The 12,330-nt window shown below is 38.0% G+C and overlaps 1 protein-coding gene across 1 annotated transcript in view; it reads left to right on the top strand.

Annotated features, from left to right (window-relative positions):
• GALNT2 (polypeptide N-acetylgalactosaminyltransferase 2) overlaps window positions 1-12,330 on the top strand; it is an 89,006-nt gene that overhangs the window by 39,694 nt on the left and 36,982 nt on the right. Inside the window, exons 2-3 of the mRNA XM_059468722.1 lie at window positions 9,196-9,286; window positions 11,115-11,268. Coding sequence (XP_059324705.1) covers window positions 9,196-9,286; window positions 11,115-11,268 — 245 coding nt within the window. The remainder of the gene's footprint in view (window positions 1-9,195; window positions 9,287-11,114; window positions 11,269-12,330) is intronic.

Below are 12,330 nucleotides of genomic sequence, written 5' to 3'. Positions count from 1 at the left end.
TAATTAACTTTAGTTCTCGGGACTTCCAGAAAATATAACACACTCACATAAGTAAATATTAAAATTAAATTTTGCTTTCTGTGCTTTCCTTTTTCTTCCTGTGCAAAAGCTTTTTTTTTTATATTTTCTTTAGCAAGTAATTCTTTAGAGAGCTAAGAGCAAGGATTAGGGGTAGGACTTTGAAATACAGACTAATTCCTCAGACACTTCTGATATTGTAGAATTAAGAGGTGGCATTAAATCATGCCTGAGCATTTGTTGAGTAATTGCCTTCTTTCAAGGAAGGAAAATTTGTAGTGGTTTTGAGTGATGTGTAGTTTAATGTTGTAACTGAACTTGTAATCCTTTACTTGTAATGGGAATTCCCCTTTTGGCACTTTTTTCCCTGCTACCCTGGCTGGGAATGCTTCCTTGCATCCAGTACCCCAGATTAAGTGGTTGGTCTTGTGGTTTAAAAAATCCCACCCGGTGAAATGATACATCCACACCTCTCCCCAGCTCACTGCCAAGTCAGCCAAATGAGTGGGGTGAGCTGATGTGCCACACCAGTGTCTGTGAGGGGAGCAGTGGGGACAGTGCAGCAGCTGGGGATGGAGGTGTGGTGAGGTGTGAGCAGCCCCTGCCAGCAGCAGCTGCCTTGTCAGAGGAAGCAGCACCAGCTCCACATTTGATGTGCAAAGCATTGCAGCACTTCAGGATGATGTCCTTTCTCCCCCTTACTGGACTAGTTGTTCCATGGGATCTTTCATCTCCTGTAAGTAGAATCAACTGGGATTGTTAAACAGTTTAGTCTAATCTCATGAATTTTTTGAATGACATGGCTTCTGTACCCCTTGGATCTGAATTGACGCCTGCGTACTTGTATTAAGCTATTTGGATGTTCACGTTTCACATCTTGGAAAGCACTTGAGTGAGAAAATGAATGTGCACTGTAATTCTCAAACAAGAGCTATGGACTCTGAAAGAAACACAGTGGGCAGATACAGACTGTGTACCAAGCCATGTCCTGTTTGGAAGCTGTTGCCACTTTTTCTTCATTTTCCCATTTCAGAAACTCATAAATTAAAACAAAAAAACCCAGAAAACAAAAACAACAACAAAAAACCCAAACAAGAAAGAGAAATATTACTTGCAAATATTAGAAGTTATGGGATAGGCATGCTACAGTTATTGCTGCTGCCTAAGTATGTACTTCAAAACACTTTTAAACTCACATCAGACATGATGACAAAATGTTCCTTGGTGATGAATATGACCAGTAAGATGTTTTTATCAAGTTGCAAATAGTAAAGTTTTGCTTTCTTTTTTGCTATTGGAGTTTCGGGGGGGTTTTTTGCTTGCATATCTCTAATAGATCAGCTCAATCAGCTCCTTTTGATTGATGATGATTTGTGATAAATATATTCTTAGATTTTTTTCCCCCAATCTAGCACAACTGAAAGAGCCACTTAAACACTATTGCTGCTGAGTGTGTACTTATAAATCATATAACTGTGTCTGTACTGATAAATACTTTCAGAATAGAAGGCTGTTTTCAACATTATTTTAAAACCCCCCATGAATTAACTTTTCAAGGAAAGGTCTTTTGTCAACATCAATGCTTCCTTTTGGAAACTAAAATTGAATGATAATAGCCTTTGATGTTACCCTTAATTGAAATAATCACTGCAAATGTTTTCTGATGTTTTATTTTCATAGTTTGTGGCAGGTAATGCAGACAAGTGAGGTTTTTTTGAGACATTATAAATTTACCAGGAAATACTGGATTCTGTTTATGACTTGCTGACATTCTTAGAGGTGTTCATTCCTTGCTTTCAAAGCTACTGGTGCACATGAGATTATTGCCTTCTGTCAGTCCCAATACCCTTTATATGTTTCTCCTACTCTTCTTCCCTCTCCTTTCTTTTTGCCATCTATCCTTGTACATTTATGCAGCTTCGTGAATCATGAGGATTGAGTGATCTTAGAAAAAAACAGTAAAGCCTTTTCATGACTGCTCTGCAGTGTTTTTGTCCATTTGAGTTCTTTGGGGGTATGAGACCTTCCCCTCACTTCTGCTGCTTCTGTGAAGAGGTGACAGTGAAGCCAGAAGAGTCCCATGTTGCTTTCTGCTGCTTGGGCACTGCACAACAGGTGCTGATTCTGCTTCTGCCTGTGGTGGCCTCTGTGGAGATCTTTGGTTGGCAGGGCTTCTTTTGGCATGGAAGACTTCAATAGAAGTAGCCTCTAGCAAGAAGATGTGTTCTTACCCACACTTCATCTCTTTGGGAGGAATCATTGTGTTGTCTTGACTGTCAGTGTGAAAATCACTTTAGCTCTAACAGTGTTTTTTCACTGTAGAGCTGAAGGAAATGGAAAGGATGTTCTAGTTTCTGGGGTTTCTGGTTTTTTTGTTCCCTCTTTCTGGTGATAGATTGTCAATTTTGTAAGGCAAGTAACGTTTAATTCTCTGCTTTTCTGGTAAGTGATAAGGTTGTCCCACTTAGTTTTGACATTTATCACTAGAGTGGATGAAGCCTCTAGGCAAAAGGAAACATGGTTTATTATGGGTTACCTGGAGCTGGGTATCTGAGTTCTCACCAAGCTGTAAGTGTTGTGGGTTTGTTTTTTAAAATTTATTGACAGGTACTTACAGAAAAATGCATTTTTTTGTAAAATGCTGAAATACAGTCTGAAAGTGTATAGCATTTGTGGGCTAATCAGTTAATCCCGTGTATGTTATACCAATGTGGGTATTGGGGAGGGAACTCATGCTATTATTTTTAGGAAACTAATGAAAATTTGAAGATAACCTAAAATATACTTGCATGCACATTTTCATATTTAATAGCTTATCTATACTTCTTGAATAGCCTGACCTGCTCTACCTGGAGTTTTCTGTTGCTCCTTGGCTTTTGTCATTTGAGTAGGTCTATTGTGCCCAGAAATTAAGTTGAACCCAAATTTCCAAATGATCCTAATTGCTGTACAAATAAGTCTGCAACTGCCAAGTTGGATGAGACCTTCCTCAGAGAATATGTATACTTGTTTTCCAGAAACCTCAGATGAAGCATTATTTTTGTTTAATCCCATTCTAGGTTTAGAAAATGTCATGTTTTATAGTTGTTTTAGTACTTTAGATAGTGCCTGTAAGCTACAAAATATGTACTTTGCACTAAGTAAAGGTAACATTTACAGAGATGGTAGGACACAAAGGCATTTAATTTTGTCTAGAGAGTACAGCTTATAGTAATTGCCATTTTCAAAATGTTTTGAATGCATTAACTGAGAGTATATCTAAACACATTTCCTGTACATGCAGCTATCAAGGTATAATCTTGATGCTTTTCCCTGTTTTTTGTTTTTTGTTTTTTTTGAGAATATAAAATGTTGTTCTTATGAGGGCTGTGTGTGTTCCTCCTGCTGGAAGCTTCTATTTTTGTTCTGAGTACTCAAATAGATGAAAAGAATGTGCCTTTGACAGCAATTTACTTACACTGAGTAAAGGAGTAAGAACGAAAATGAAATCATCTTTGCTGTAATAATTGTGGACACTAACAGTGATAATCAAATATTGCAAAATATCTAGTTTTTCAGTGTTTATGTTTCGCTTCTTGGTGTGCTTGGAAATGTCTGCTTTAGTATGCTAAGCAGGTTGGCAGTCAGAAGAAGTTAACATTTTTTTATGGGATATTTTCTGCTTGTCTTTTCTGTGAGAAGCAGCATTCCAGGCATTTTCAGAGGATACTTTATCTCTGTTTTATATAAAGTGCTTTTGCTGAGAAGGGAAGAAGTGGGTGCCCCATAATATAATTACATTAAATTGCTAGAGTGCTTGCCTGGCACACAGGGAAGCTGGATTCGTTTACTGCAGCAGGAGAGACTGGAGCTGTATTTCTGGAGACTCCTTGGGAGGCAGGGAGTGAGTGCTGGGTCAGAAATCAGGCTGAGCTGGACACTGGACTGCTGAAGGAACTCCTGTGTTGGAAGGAACTGGTGCTTCAGAGCTTACTCTGCTGATTTGATGGGTAATTGAAAGATTGTGAACTGAATTGGGGTGGGGGAAGGGCACACACTGAATACAGAGGGAGATGCTAAGCAGCAGCAAAGAAACTTGGGTTTAGTGTGTCAGTGTCTTAGTCAGCTGTCAGATTCTCCTCATCTCTGAGACTTTTTCTTAGGAGGAGCCTTTATGCTTGGTTTAGGGATGCAAACCTTGAGCAGGCATTACGCTGTTGCAATGCCAAGTGCTGCTCCACACCACATGGAAGTGCTTCTGTGTGTCTGGTCCCAATTATGTGGTCAGAACAGAAGTGTATGAAGTCCTGAGAGGAGTCATCTTGCAGTGAGAGCACCCTTCCAAACCCACCAGTTGGTGTGACTGATGTGTGCTGCTGGATGCAGCACAGCCTTGTGTTAGGCCAGCTGGATCAAATGCTGCTCTTTGAAGGTGCTGCCAGTATGCACTTTCCTCTTAGAAAATCACCACTAGCAGAAAATCTGTCTGCAGTAGCCCTCACCTCAAAAGTTCTGCAACAGATAGTAAGCTTTAACAGGTATTTTGTTCAACAAAGATACATTTCTCAATTATTTTGTCTGAGTGTCTACCAGTCCAGGTAGGACATAGCTCACAGCCATCTCTTGTGCCCAAATGTTGCATGCTGTTCGGCATCTAGGTTGCCTGTGAGAGGAATGGCTGGTATTGGGAGCACAGTCAGCTCCCACTTGAGTTATTTCCAAACTCAAGAGCTTTTCAGAGATGTGTGTTGAGTTGCTACTTGTAAGGTCTGTGTGATATCTTAATGTATCGAAGGATGTTTCGTGTTGTTAAGTTGTTCTCTCGATAGGAAGCCACTGTGGGGTTGAAATCTCTGCTATAATGAGATCGAGTTCGTAGCAGTTAAATGTCAAATCCGTGATACTTGAAACTATAATTAAAAGGAAGAAAAAAGTATTGTGAGACAAAAATAAGAAACACAGTAGTACTTTTAAGTGTGGTTTAAATTTTTTTTTATATAGAAGCAATACCTAGGGACTTGGAACTGTTTAAAATTGGTTTTGATGCCAAGTGAAATAACTGACGAAGAATTGCTTTGCAATGCTTGTAAGGAATATAATATTCAATGCATACAAATATACCAAAACTAAAGGGAAGTGGTCTGGAAGATTTAAATAATGGTAATGAAATTATCCACTAATGTACATCTGTGTATAATTATAGCTTTCTAAACTCAAATTGAGTACTCTTAAATTTCTCATGGCATACGATCATGTCTTGTTGTATATGTGTAGAAATGCTGTGAAAAATGTTTGAATCCTGCTTTGAATTTGAACTACCTCATCCTTTCCCTGCAGCAGAGCAGCTGCAAATGTGTAACCAATCATTTCCTGAAACAATTTTTTTGAGTCCAGTTCACAGAAACTAGACCCAGAGAAGCTTGCTGTTGCATCTTCAACATGTCTCAAATTCAGTCTTCCAGCTAGTCTTGATGGAGTGAGTGAGTAGAGCAAGGGAAGAAAAGTGATCTGTAATAGCAGGGTTTGTCAGTAATGTGGGCTTTCTGCGGCATGCAGAGCTTTCAGTGTCCTGAAAGAAGAAGTTGCAGCAACTCCGTGATTAATCAGCCTAAAAAAAATCCACCCCACCTTCAGATTAGTCAATTTACCATAATGAATTGTGCAAGGTTAGGGCTGCAAGGAATGTTTTAACAATGTTAAATAAATGTGCATCCCTTAGTTTCAGAGTTTTAGGAATAGCAACGGTATTTAGAAAATTGAATTAAAAAATTAGATTTAATATACATTGATTTGTTATGTTAAAAATATTACTGTAGTATTATTGCAATATTTCCCACTGAATGGACTTGAAAGGTTGCAGTTTTGTTTTTTTTGCATGTCTTCCCACTAATTTCTGATTCAGTAGCAGAAGCAGTGACATGATGTGTAAAATTAAAATATGCCAAATCCTTGCAACACTTGCATTTTAGCTGGTGTGCACCTATTTTTTTGTTGATATGTGTCCTGGCCTAAGAAAATAACTGCATGAGTAATGGCTACAAAGGTTTTATTCTAGTGATGTTCTGTGTGCATCTAATGTGTGGTCAATGTCTCTGCTAGCTGGCAGCCTCATTTTTGTTTTTCAAAAACTTCAAAGTGGTTGTCCATGTGCATTTACATACCAAGTTGTAGCCTGAAATTGTCAGCTCTTTTTAAAAATGTCAGGAAAATATTATTTTAAAGTATTAGTAATATTTTAATGTAGAAAAATACAGTAGCCTTTTTAATTTTTATTCATTAAATCTCCCTCTTGTGCTCTCATGATGAAAGAGCTGTGCCTCCTCTTAAGCAGTTTAAGTTGCTTTCAATCTTCCCTTAAGCTTAGCTTTCTGTATGAATGAGTTTTGTCAGTGCCAGCATTGTTGTCTTTTACCAAGAGGATTACTCCTCAAAAGCAAGTGGCCTTTTAATATCACATTAGAAGTTGGGATTTTGTTTGACTCAAGGCAAGCTGAAAAAGCAACTCTGTGGTGATGGCAACATGGTAATGCCATTTGAACATATGATTGATTCCTATATAGCACCAAATTACCATGCTGAAGCACTTTGCAATCAATGATATAAAGAAACTGGGTGTTTTTATGCCTGTGATTTCAATAACTGCTTTCATCTATTTTCCTGCTCTCAAGTTCTTGCTAAAGGGTGTAAGATCTTGTTTGCACCTAAAAGGTAGGGGTTTCCCACATGTGCCTTCCAAAGTCTTAATTGGATGAAAGTTAGGGCTTACACCAGAGTATCAGTTTTAACTGAGTTGCTGATTTTAGAGCCACTAAGTCCCAATCTAGGGCACAAAGTTCAAGGTAAATATCCCTTAATGCCCCATACCGTCCCATCAAAATACTGTTTTATAAGGAATCATAGGAGGCAAGGTGAGCATCAAGCAATGTGCAGTGGCAACTTCCATCCTGGCAGCTTGGCTCACCTCAAAATGTCTGAAGGCTGTACCAAGTAGTTCCCTGAAAGGGTGACATTTCTAAGAATTCAAAATGGCATTTAACTGTGAGATTTCTGAATCTAACTTTGCCTTTGGGAGTTTATTTTATAAAAAACAAAACACAGCATCAACAAAATGCAAAGTGGAAGAACTTGATAAATAATTACTCTCAATGGCACATGCACCTTACCTAGAAGGATCAATGTGAAGGCAGAGTTTTACCCCAAAGACTTAAAAGGGAGGGGGACAGTGAGGAAGTACTCAATAGTTTTTGTTTAATTACAGGAGAAACGGTTGCATTATTACTTTTATTGTTTCTATTGTTTAGCAGATGTTTTGCATTTATTTTTCAACTTATGTGTTTTTTAGACTCATTGCAGTCATCTGGAATAGTAAAGAGCTTAATTGAATTTTGCAGCTACCATTGATACTTGGATTTCAGTGTTTCTGTAGTGTCTAAAATGGTGCACAAAGCCAAATAATGAGTGAAATACAACTTTCTCAAAATACAGAAAGTATCTATTTCACTGTGCTGGTGGGACTCAGTGCACAGTGACATATAATTTCCCTCATCAGTGTGAGTCATAAACATTTTCTTGAAATGTGTTGTGAGGTTTTGGGAGTGTGCTTTTGTATTGGTGTGGGTTTTCTTTGGTTTTTTTCATTGTTGTCCTACAGCTTTCTCTAAGCAGAGGTATCAGTTGAGGTCCACAAGGCCCAGTAGCCCAAAGCATGTACCAACATGAGGATATGTAGTATAAGAACCTGTTAAAATTCCTTCTCTCTAAGATCCTTGATGCATGATGCAATGAAAAACATGCACATATATATATATTTAGTAGTACTCAGAGTAGTACTCAGTTTTTAACTGATTTAGCTGTATTTCTCAGGGAGGGGGGTGGGGGAAGCCTCTGTATTTAACTTTTCATTTCACTATTTTAGAAATATGTTGCCTTTTTCAACATATTTCTAAATATTAGTGCCAACTTAGCACTTAGTGACTTAAGCTGAATTTACATTGGAAAGTTCTGGGATGCCTGGGGACAAGCTGAAATGGTATCATTTGTGGTTAAAATGTTCCCCAGCATAACTTAGGCTTGTTCCAACTACTTACTATTCCATCAAAGAATTCCCCAGATGTGGCTCAGGAGCTGGGACAGCAGAGATATTTTCCAGTATGCACTTCATACACCATCACCCTGCTCTGGAGACTCTGGCAGATTCCTGTAAGGGATGAGAGCTGTTCTGTACTGCTTGGCTTCAGTGCACTCAGTGATTAGTACAGGCACAGTGTTGTATCTTCTTGCATGTTGTAGTAAAGGTCTTCTCTTTCTCAGGATAGTGCCAATAGAACTGGTTTTATAGATGGGACTCCTTTGGTGCAGATTTAAAAAAGGAAACAGAATTTCTTTTGGCAAGTGTGCAAGAGCAACATAAGCTGATGGCACTTAAATCAATTGGCTAAGTGTAGTACAAATTGGCATACAGTCCATGCAGTTGCTAGTTTTTTTTGTTTTAAAGTTAGCCTCTTCTTCACTTCTTCCAAATGCATAATGGGGTAATTCCAGCTTCATATTTTGTATTTTGTGGTGATAAGAATGCAAAAGTGTGGTGGTCAGGGTTTTTTTTTTCCCTGTTGAAAGGAAAATGAGATTTATAGGTTCAAAATAAATGCTAGCAATTGGAGGAGGGCGTTGGTGAAACTATTTGCCCCCCACCCATCTAAATCATCAACATCTCTGCAATCACAAATCCAGCAGAGTTGCCTGTGAAGCCCAGAATAAACTCCCATGATATTAACATGGGAAAATATTTTGGAAGCATTTTTCCAATAGTAAGGGTGCCATTCTGGATATAATTGCTAGATAACCTGATTTCTCTTTTCAAAGAACTTTGTTTAGGCTGTTCCTTGTTAGAGCAGGGCTTTCTTCAGGTCTTGCTTAGCCTTTTTGCACATGTAGCTCCTTGGAACATAACTGATTAAAAAAATAATTCCATCTTTCCTAATAATTTCCTTTTATTTTTCCAAAGAAGAATTTTTACATAAATTAATTGCAAAAGTCTGACTCTCGTGTTTTTCAAGAAATTGAGAGAATAATCATTGTTTCTCTTAAAATCCTTGTTTTCTTGGACCACTCTTAAGTCTAAAATCTGGAAAACCTAGTTTACTTTGACGACACAAAACTAAATTAAGATTATTTTAAAGATCATTTACTTTTTTTCAGGAGGACCCAAATGATATCGACCCCAAAAGGAAAGAAGTGCGTGGCAATGATGTGGAGGACAAGGCACAAAGTGTGGAGACACTACCTCCAGGTATTGCAGTAAGATTTGTTGTGAAAGATCCATAGCCATAAAACATTTATCAGTGAAAGCCATAAATCACTGCCGTTGTTCTGATTGTAATAATTCTTGTCGTTTGAAAGTGCTAGGATTACTTTAGCAACATGTACTTCTTTGTGCTTATAGCTTCAGCATCCTTAAATCTCACCTGCTTCACTGCTCCTTTGAGATAAAACAATAGGGAGTGTGTTCTTTGCTAGTATGTTTGTATTGTCCTTCAGTAGGTTTGAGGTACTGTAAAAGCCTCTGGTACAGAAGTAGTCCATTTCTCTTGTTGGATGATGCTGGCAGGCAACAGACAAGTCACCTTGGGACTGTTATTTTGACTGAAGATTCAGCCAAGGTTCATACATTTTTAGGTTTATTTCTAGCTTTTGATTTGGCAGATTTTCCTAACTGTGCTGGTAGTGTACTTTATTTTTTTTCCTCACGCTTGTTCAGTATTTGTCACATGCTGGAAAATAACAGAGCAACGTGATTTTTATTTTGTTTGAGTGAAATCCTCAAGCCTTGAGGATGAGTTAGGAAAACTAAGTGTTAAGGAATCTTCATTTCATGTAAATGTTTCCATAAACTTCTTTTGCTGCTTAACTGTTTCACATAAAGGAGATTTTATATATAGCTACAATTGACAAACTAAAGCATACAGAAAAATGAAAATTGAATTTGAATATTTTACACAATTGAAGAAGTTTAACCTGTGACAAGGACAACTACTGATGAGATAGCATCACAGGTTTTGCTTCTCTTCTATGATTCCTTGTGTTTTGCTTACAAATATGTCTGGCCAAACATTTGAAATAATGTGAGTTCTTACAGAAAGAACTAACCAAGGCAAGCTTTCTTTTAAGCAGCTGGGAACTCCCATCCCCAGGAACATGTGAGGCATGATTTTTCTTTTTCAGTCATAAGCTCTTTGCTCTTGATGCCTTTTTTTCTGTATCCTTTGGCCTACCTTAACTTAGCCACTCTTTGGAGAAGGGAAATAAGACTGGTTATCTATGTCTACTAGTTTGGCAAAGCCCTTACTTTGTGTATGTATTGAGAAATAAATCTCAAAAAGCTGAAGAGCCTGGCTTATTTAAGTTGGTTTCTGGCAGATATTTTCAGTTATTTGTTTTCCTTAACAGACCTGTCTACAAATTTTGTTTCTGGTGTTAGATCAGCCAATTTTGCACCTTCCAGCAGTTCTTATTTCCCTTTTTTTGAATGTTTATGTATTCTGGACCAAACTTTATACTTTCCCAGTGGCCTTAAATAGCCTGTTTGAGTATTAAAGGGAGTGGGAAGTGTCACAGGTTGAAAGGGAGAGCTATCAGAAGCTGGAGGGGTTGAAACCAGAAGATTTAAGTGTGCAGTAGAGCAGGTCATGGCTTTTTTCATTTCATATGTTGATTAGTAGTCTGTTCTGGCCTGATGTAACAGACAGGAGAATTGTTACTGCAAAGCAGTATTAGAGTCTGGAATTAAACATCAAAGATGTCACAGACAGAACTGTACACCCTTAAATCATTATTTTTTTTATTTTCAGTTAATATAGGCAAACTTCTGAATTCTTGTGGCAGTGAAACTTGGTATTCATATTTCTGCAGATTCTTTGCATTGTTTTAAAAATTTGGTTCTAGTTTGCAGGATAGTCTAGACAAATTTAATATATAAGTGAGTTTTGGTGTTACACTGTTAACATTACTGTTGAAGTTTAGTTACTTAATTAAATATTCCATCAATTGTGTTTGGATTACTGAATGTTGTTCCTTAAAACATGACTATTAAACTGGCTATTTTCCTGTTTTTACTGTAGGGAAAGTTCGGTGGCAAGACTTCGATCAGGACGCCTACGTTGGTGCTACCGTGGTGCGATCGGGCCAGGATCCGTACGCACGGAATAAATTCAATCAGGTGGAGAGTGACAAACTGCGAATGGACCGCAGCATTCCTGACACCAGGCATGATCAGTAAGTGCCAAACTGAGCCATCTTGGCTTGGATTTGCCTTTCTGTATTTATTGCTCTTGAGCTGCTCTTTCTGAAGCAGGAGTTTTCAGCTTTAGAAAGGCCAATAGCAGCAAACTCTCTGATCCTTGAACAGTGGGTTAAGGAACAATGAATCTTATTCAAGTTTTTCTGTTTCTGGGACTTGCATCAGCATGTACTATATATCCAAACTGATGCTGCATTTCAGTCTTTCTTTTTTCCTGTTTATCTGGTGGCATTTCTCGGTTTCTATGTTTGTAAGTCTCTCTCACAGTGAGGATGATCAAACAGTGGAGCAGGTTGCCCAGAGAGGGTGTGAAGTCTCTGGGCTTAGGGATATTCAAAGCCCAGTGCAGAGCCTACTGTAGCAGGTACTGCTTCTAGGGAATTTGAGCTCACAGATCTCCAGGGCCACTTTGGATCTCAGTCACTCTGTGATTCTGTTTGTATGTGATGATTGTCAACTCTAAACCTAAAGGAATCAATTTTGTCACACCGTGGTAAACATAGGTCAGAATTATACTTTCAGGCTGCTTGTGCAGTTTCAGGAAATAGTACAGCTCACAGTAAGGAAGGATATTATTTACTATTGGTTAGAGAAGACCTTCATTTTAAAAAGGATTTAATAACTTGCATGAGTCTTGCTTAAAAAAAATTGCTTATTAGGACTTTGTAACTTGAAAATACAAAACCAGGTTTGGTTTGGTTTTAAAAACTAGGCAAGCCAGTCTCGAAACATATTATTGCCAACCACATGTGGTTAATTTGCCTAGCTAATTCTACAGTTAGGATGAATGTACATTCACAGATTTGTAAGTAGAAGAAGCAAAAAAAGACCCCAGGAGAGGAAAGAGAACAGGAAGATTCCTGTTTTCTTCCATAAAGCTCTTTAATCAGAAATGGCCTACTGAAGAAAATTTGTGTAGAAACTCAGTTATGTCTGAAATCCCTTGTATAATAGTGTGGATTTAGGTTTCTTTATGCAAAGTAGTTGCAGATGGGGTAAACCAAGTAGTTTGTTGCTAATTGCATGTCAAAGTAGGA

Source organism: Ammospiza nelsoni, chromosome 3 (genome assembly GCF_027579445.1).
Source record: "Ammospiza nelsoni isolate bAmmNel1 chromosome 3, bAmmNel1.pri, whole genome shotgun sequence".
In the NCBI taxonomy this organism is placed as follows: Eukaryota; Metazoa; Chordata; class Aves; order Passeriformes; family Passerellidae; genus Ammospiza; species Ammospiza nelsoni.
The sequence above is the reverse complement of the archived record's forward strand: the minus strand, read 5'-3'. Positions and strand labels throughout refer to the sequence as shown.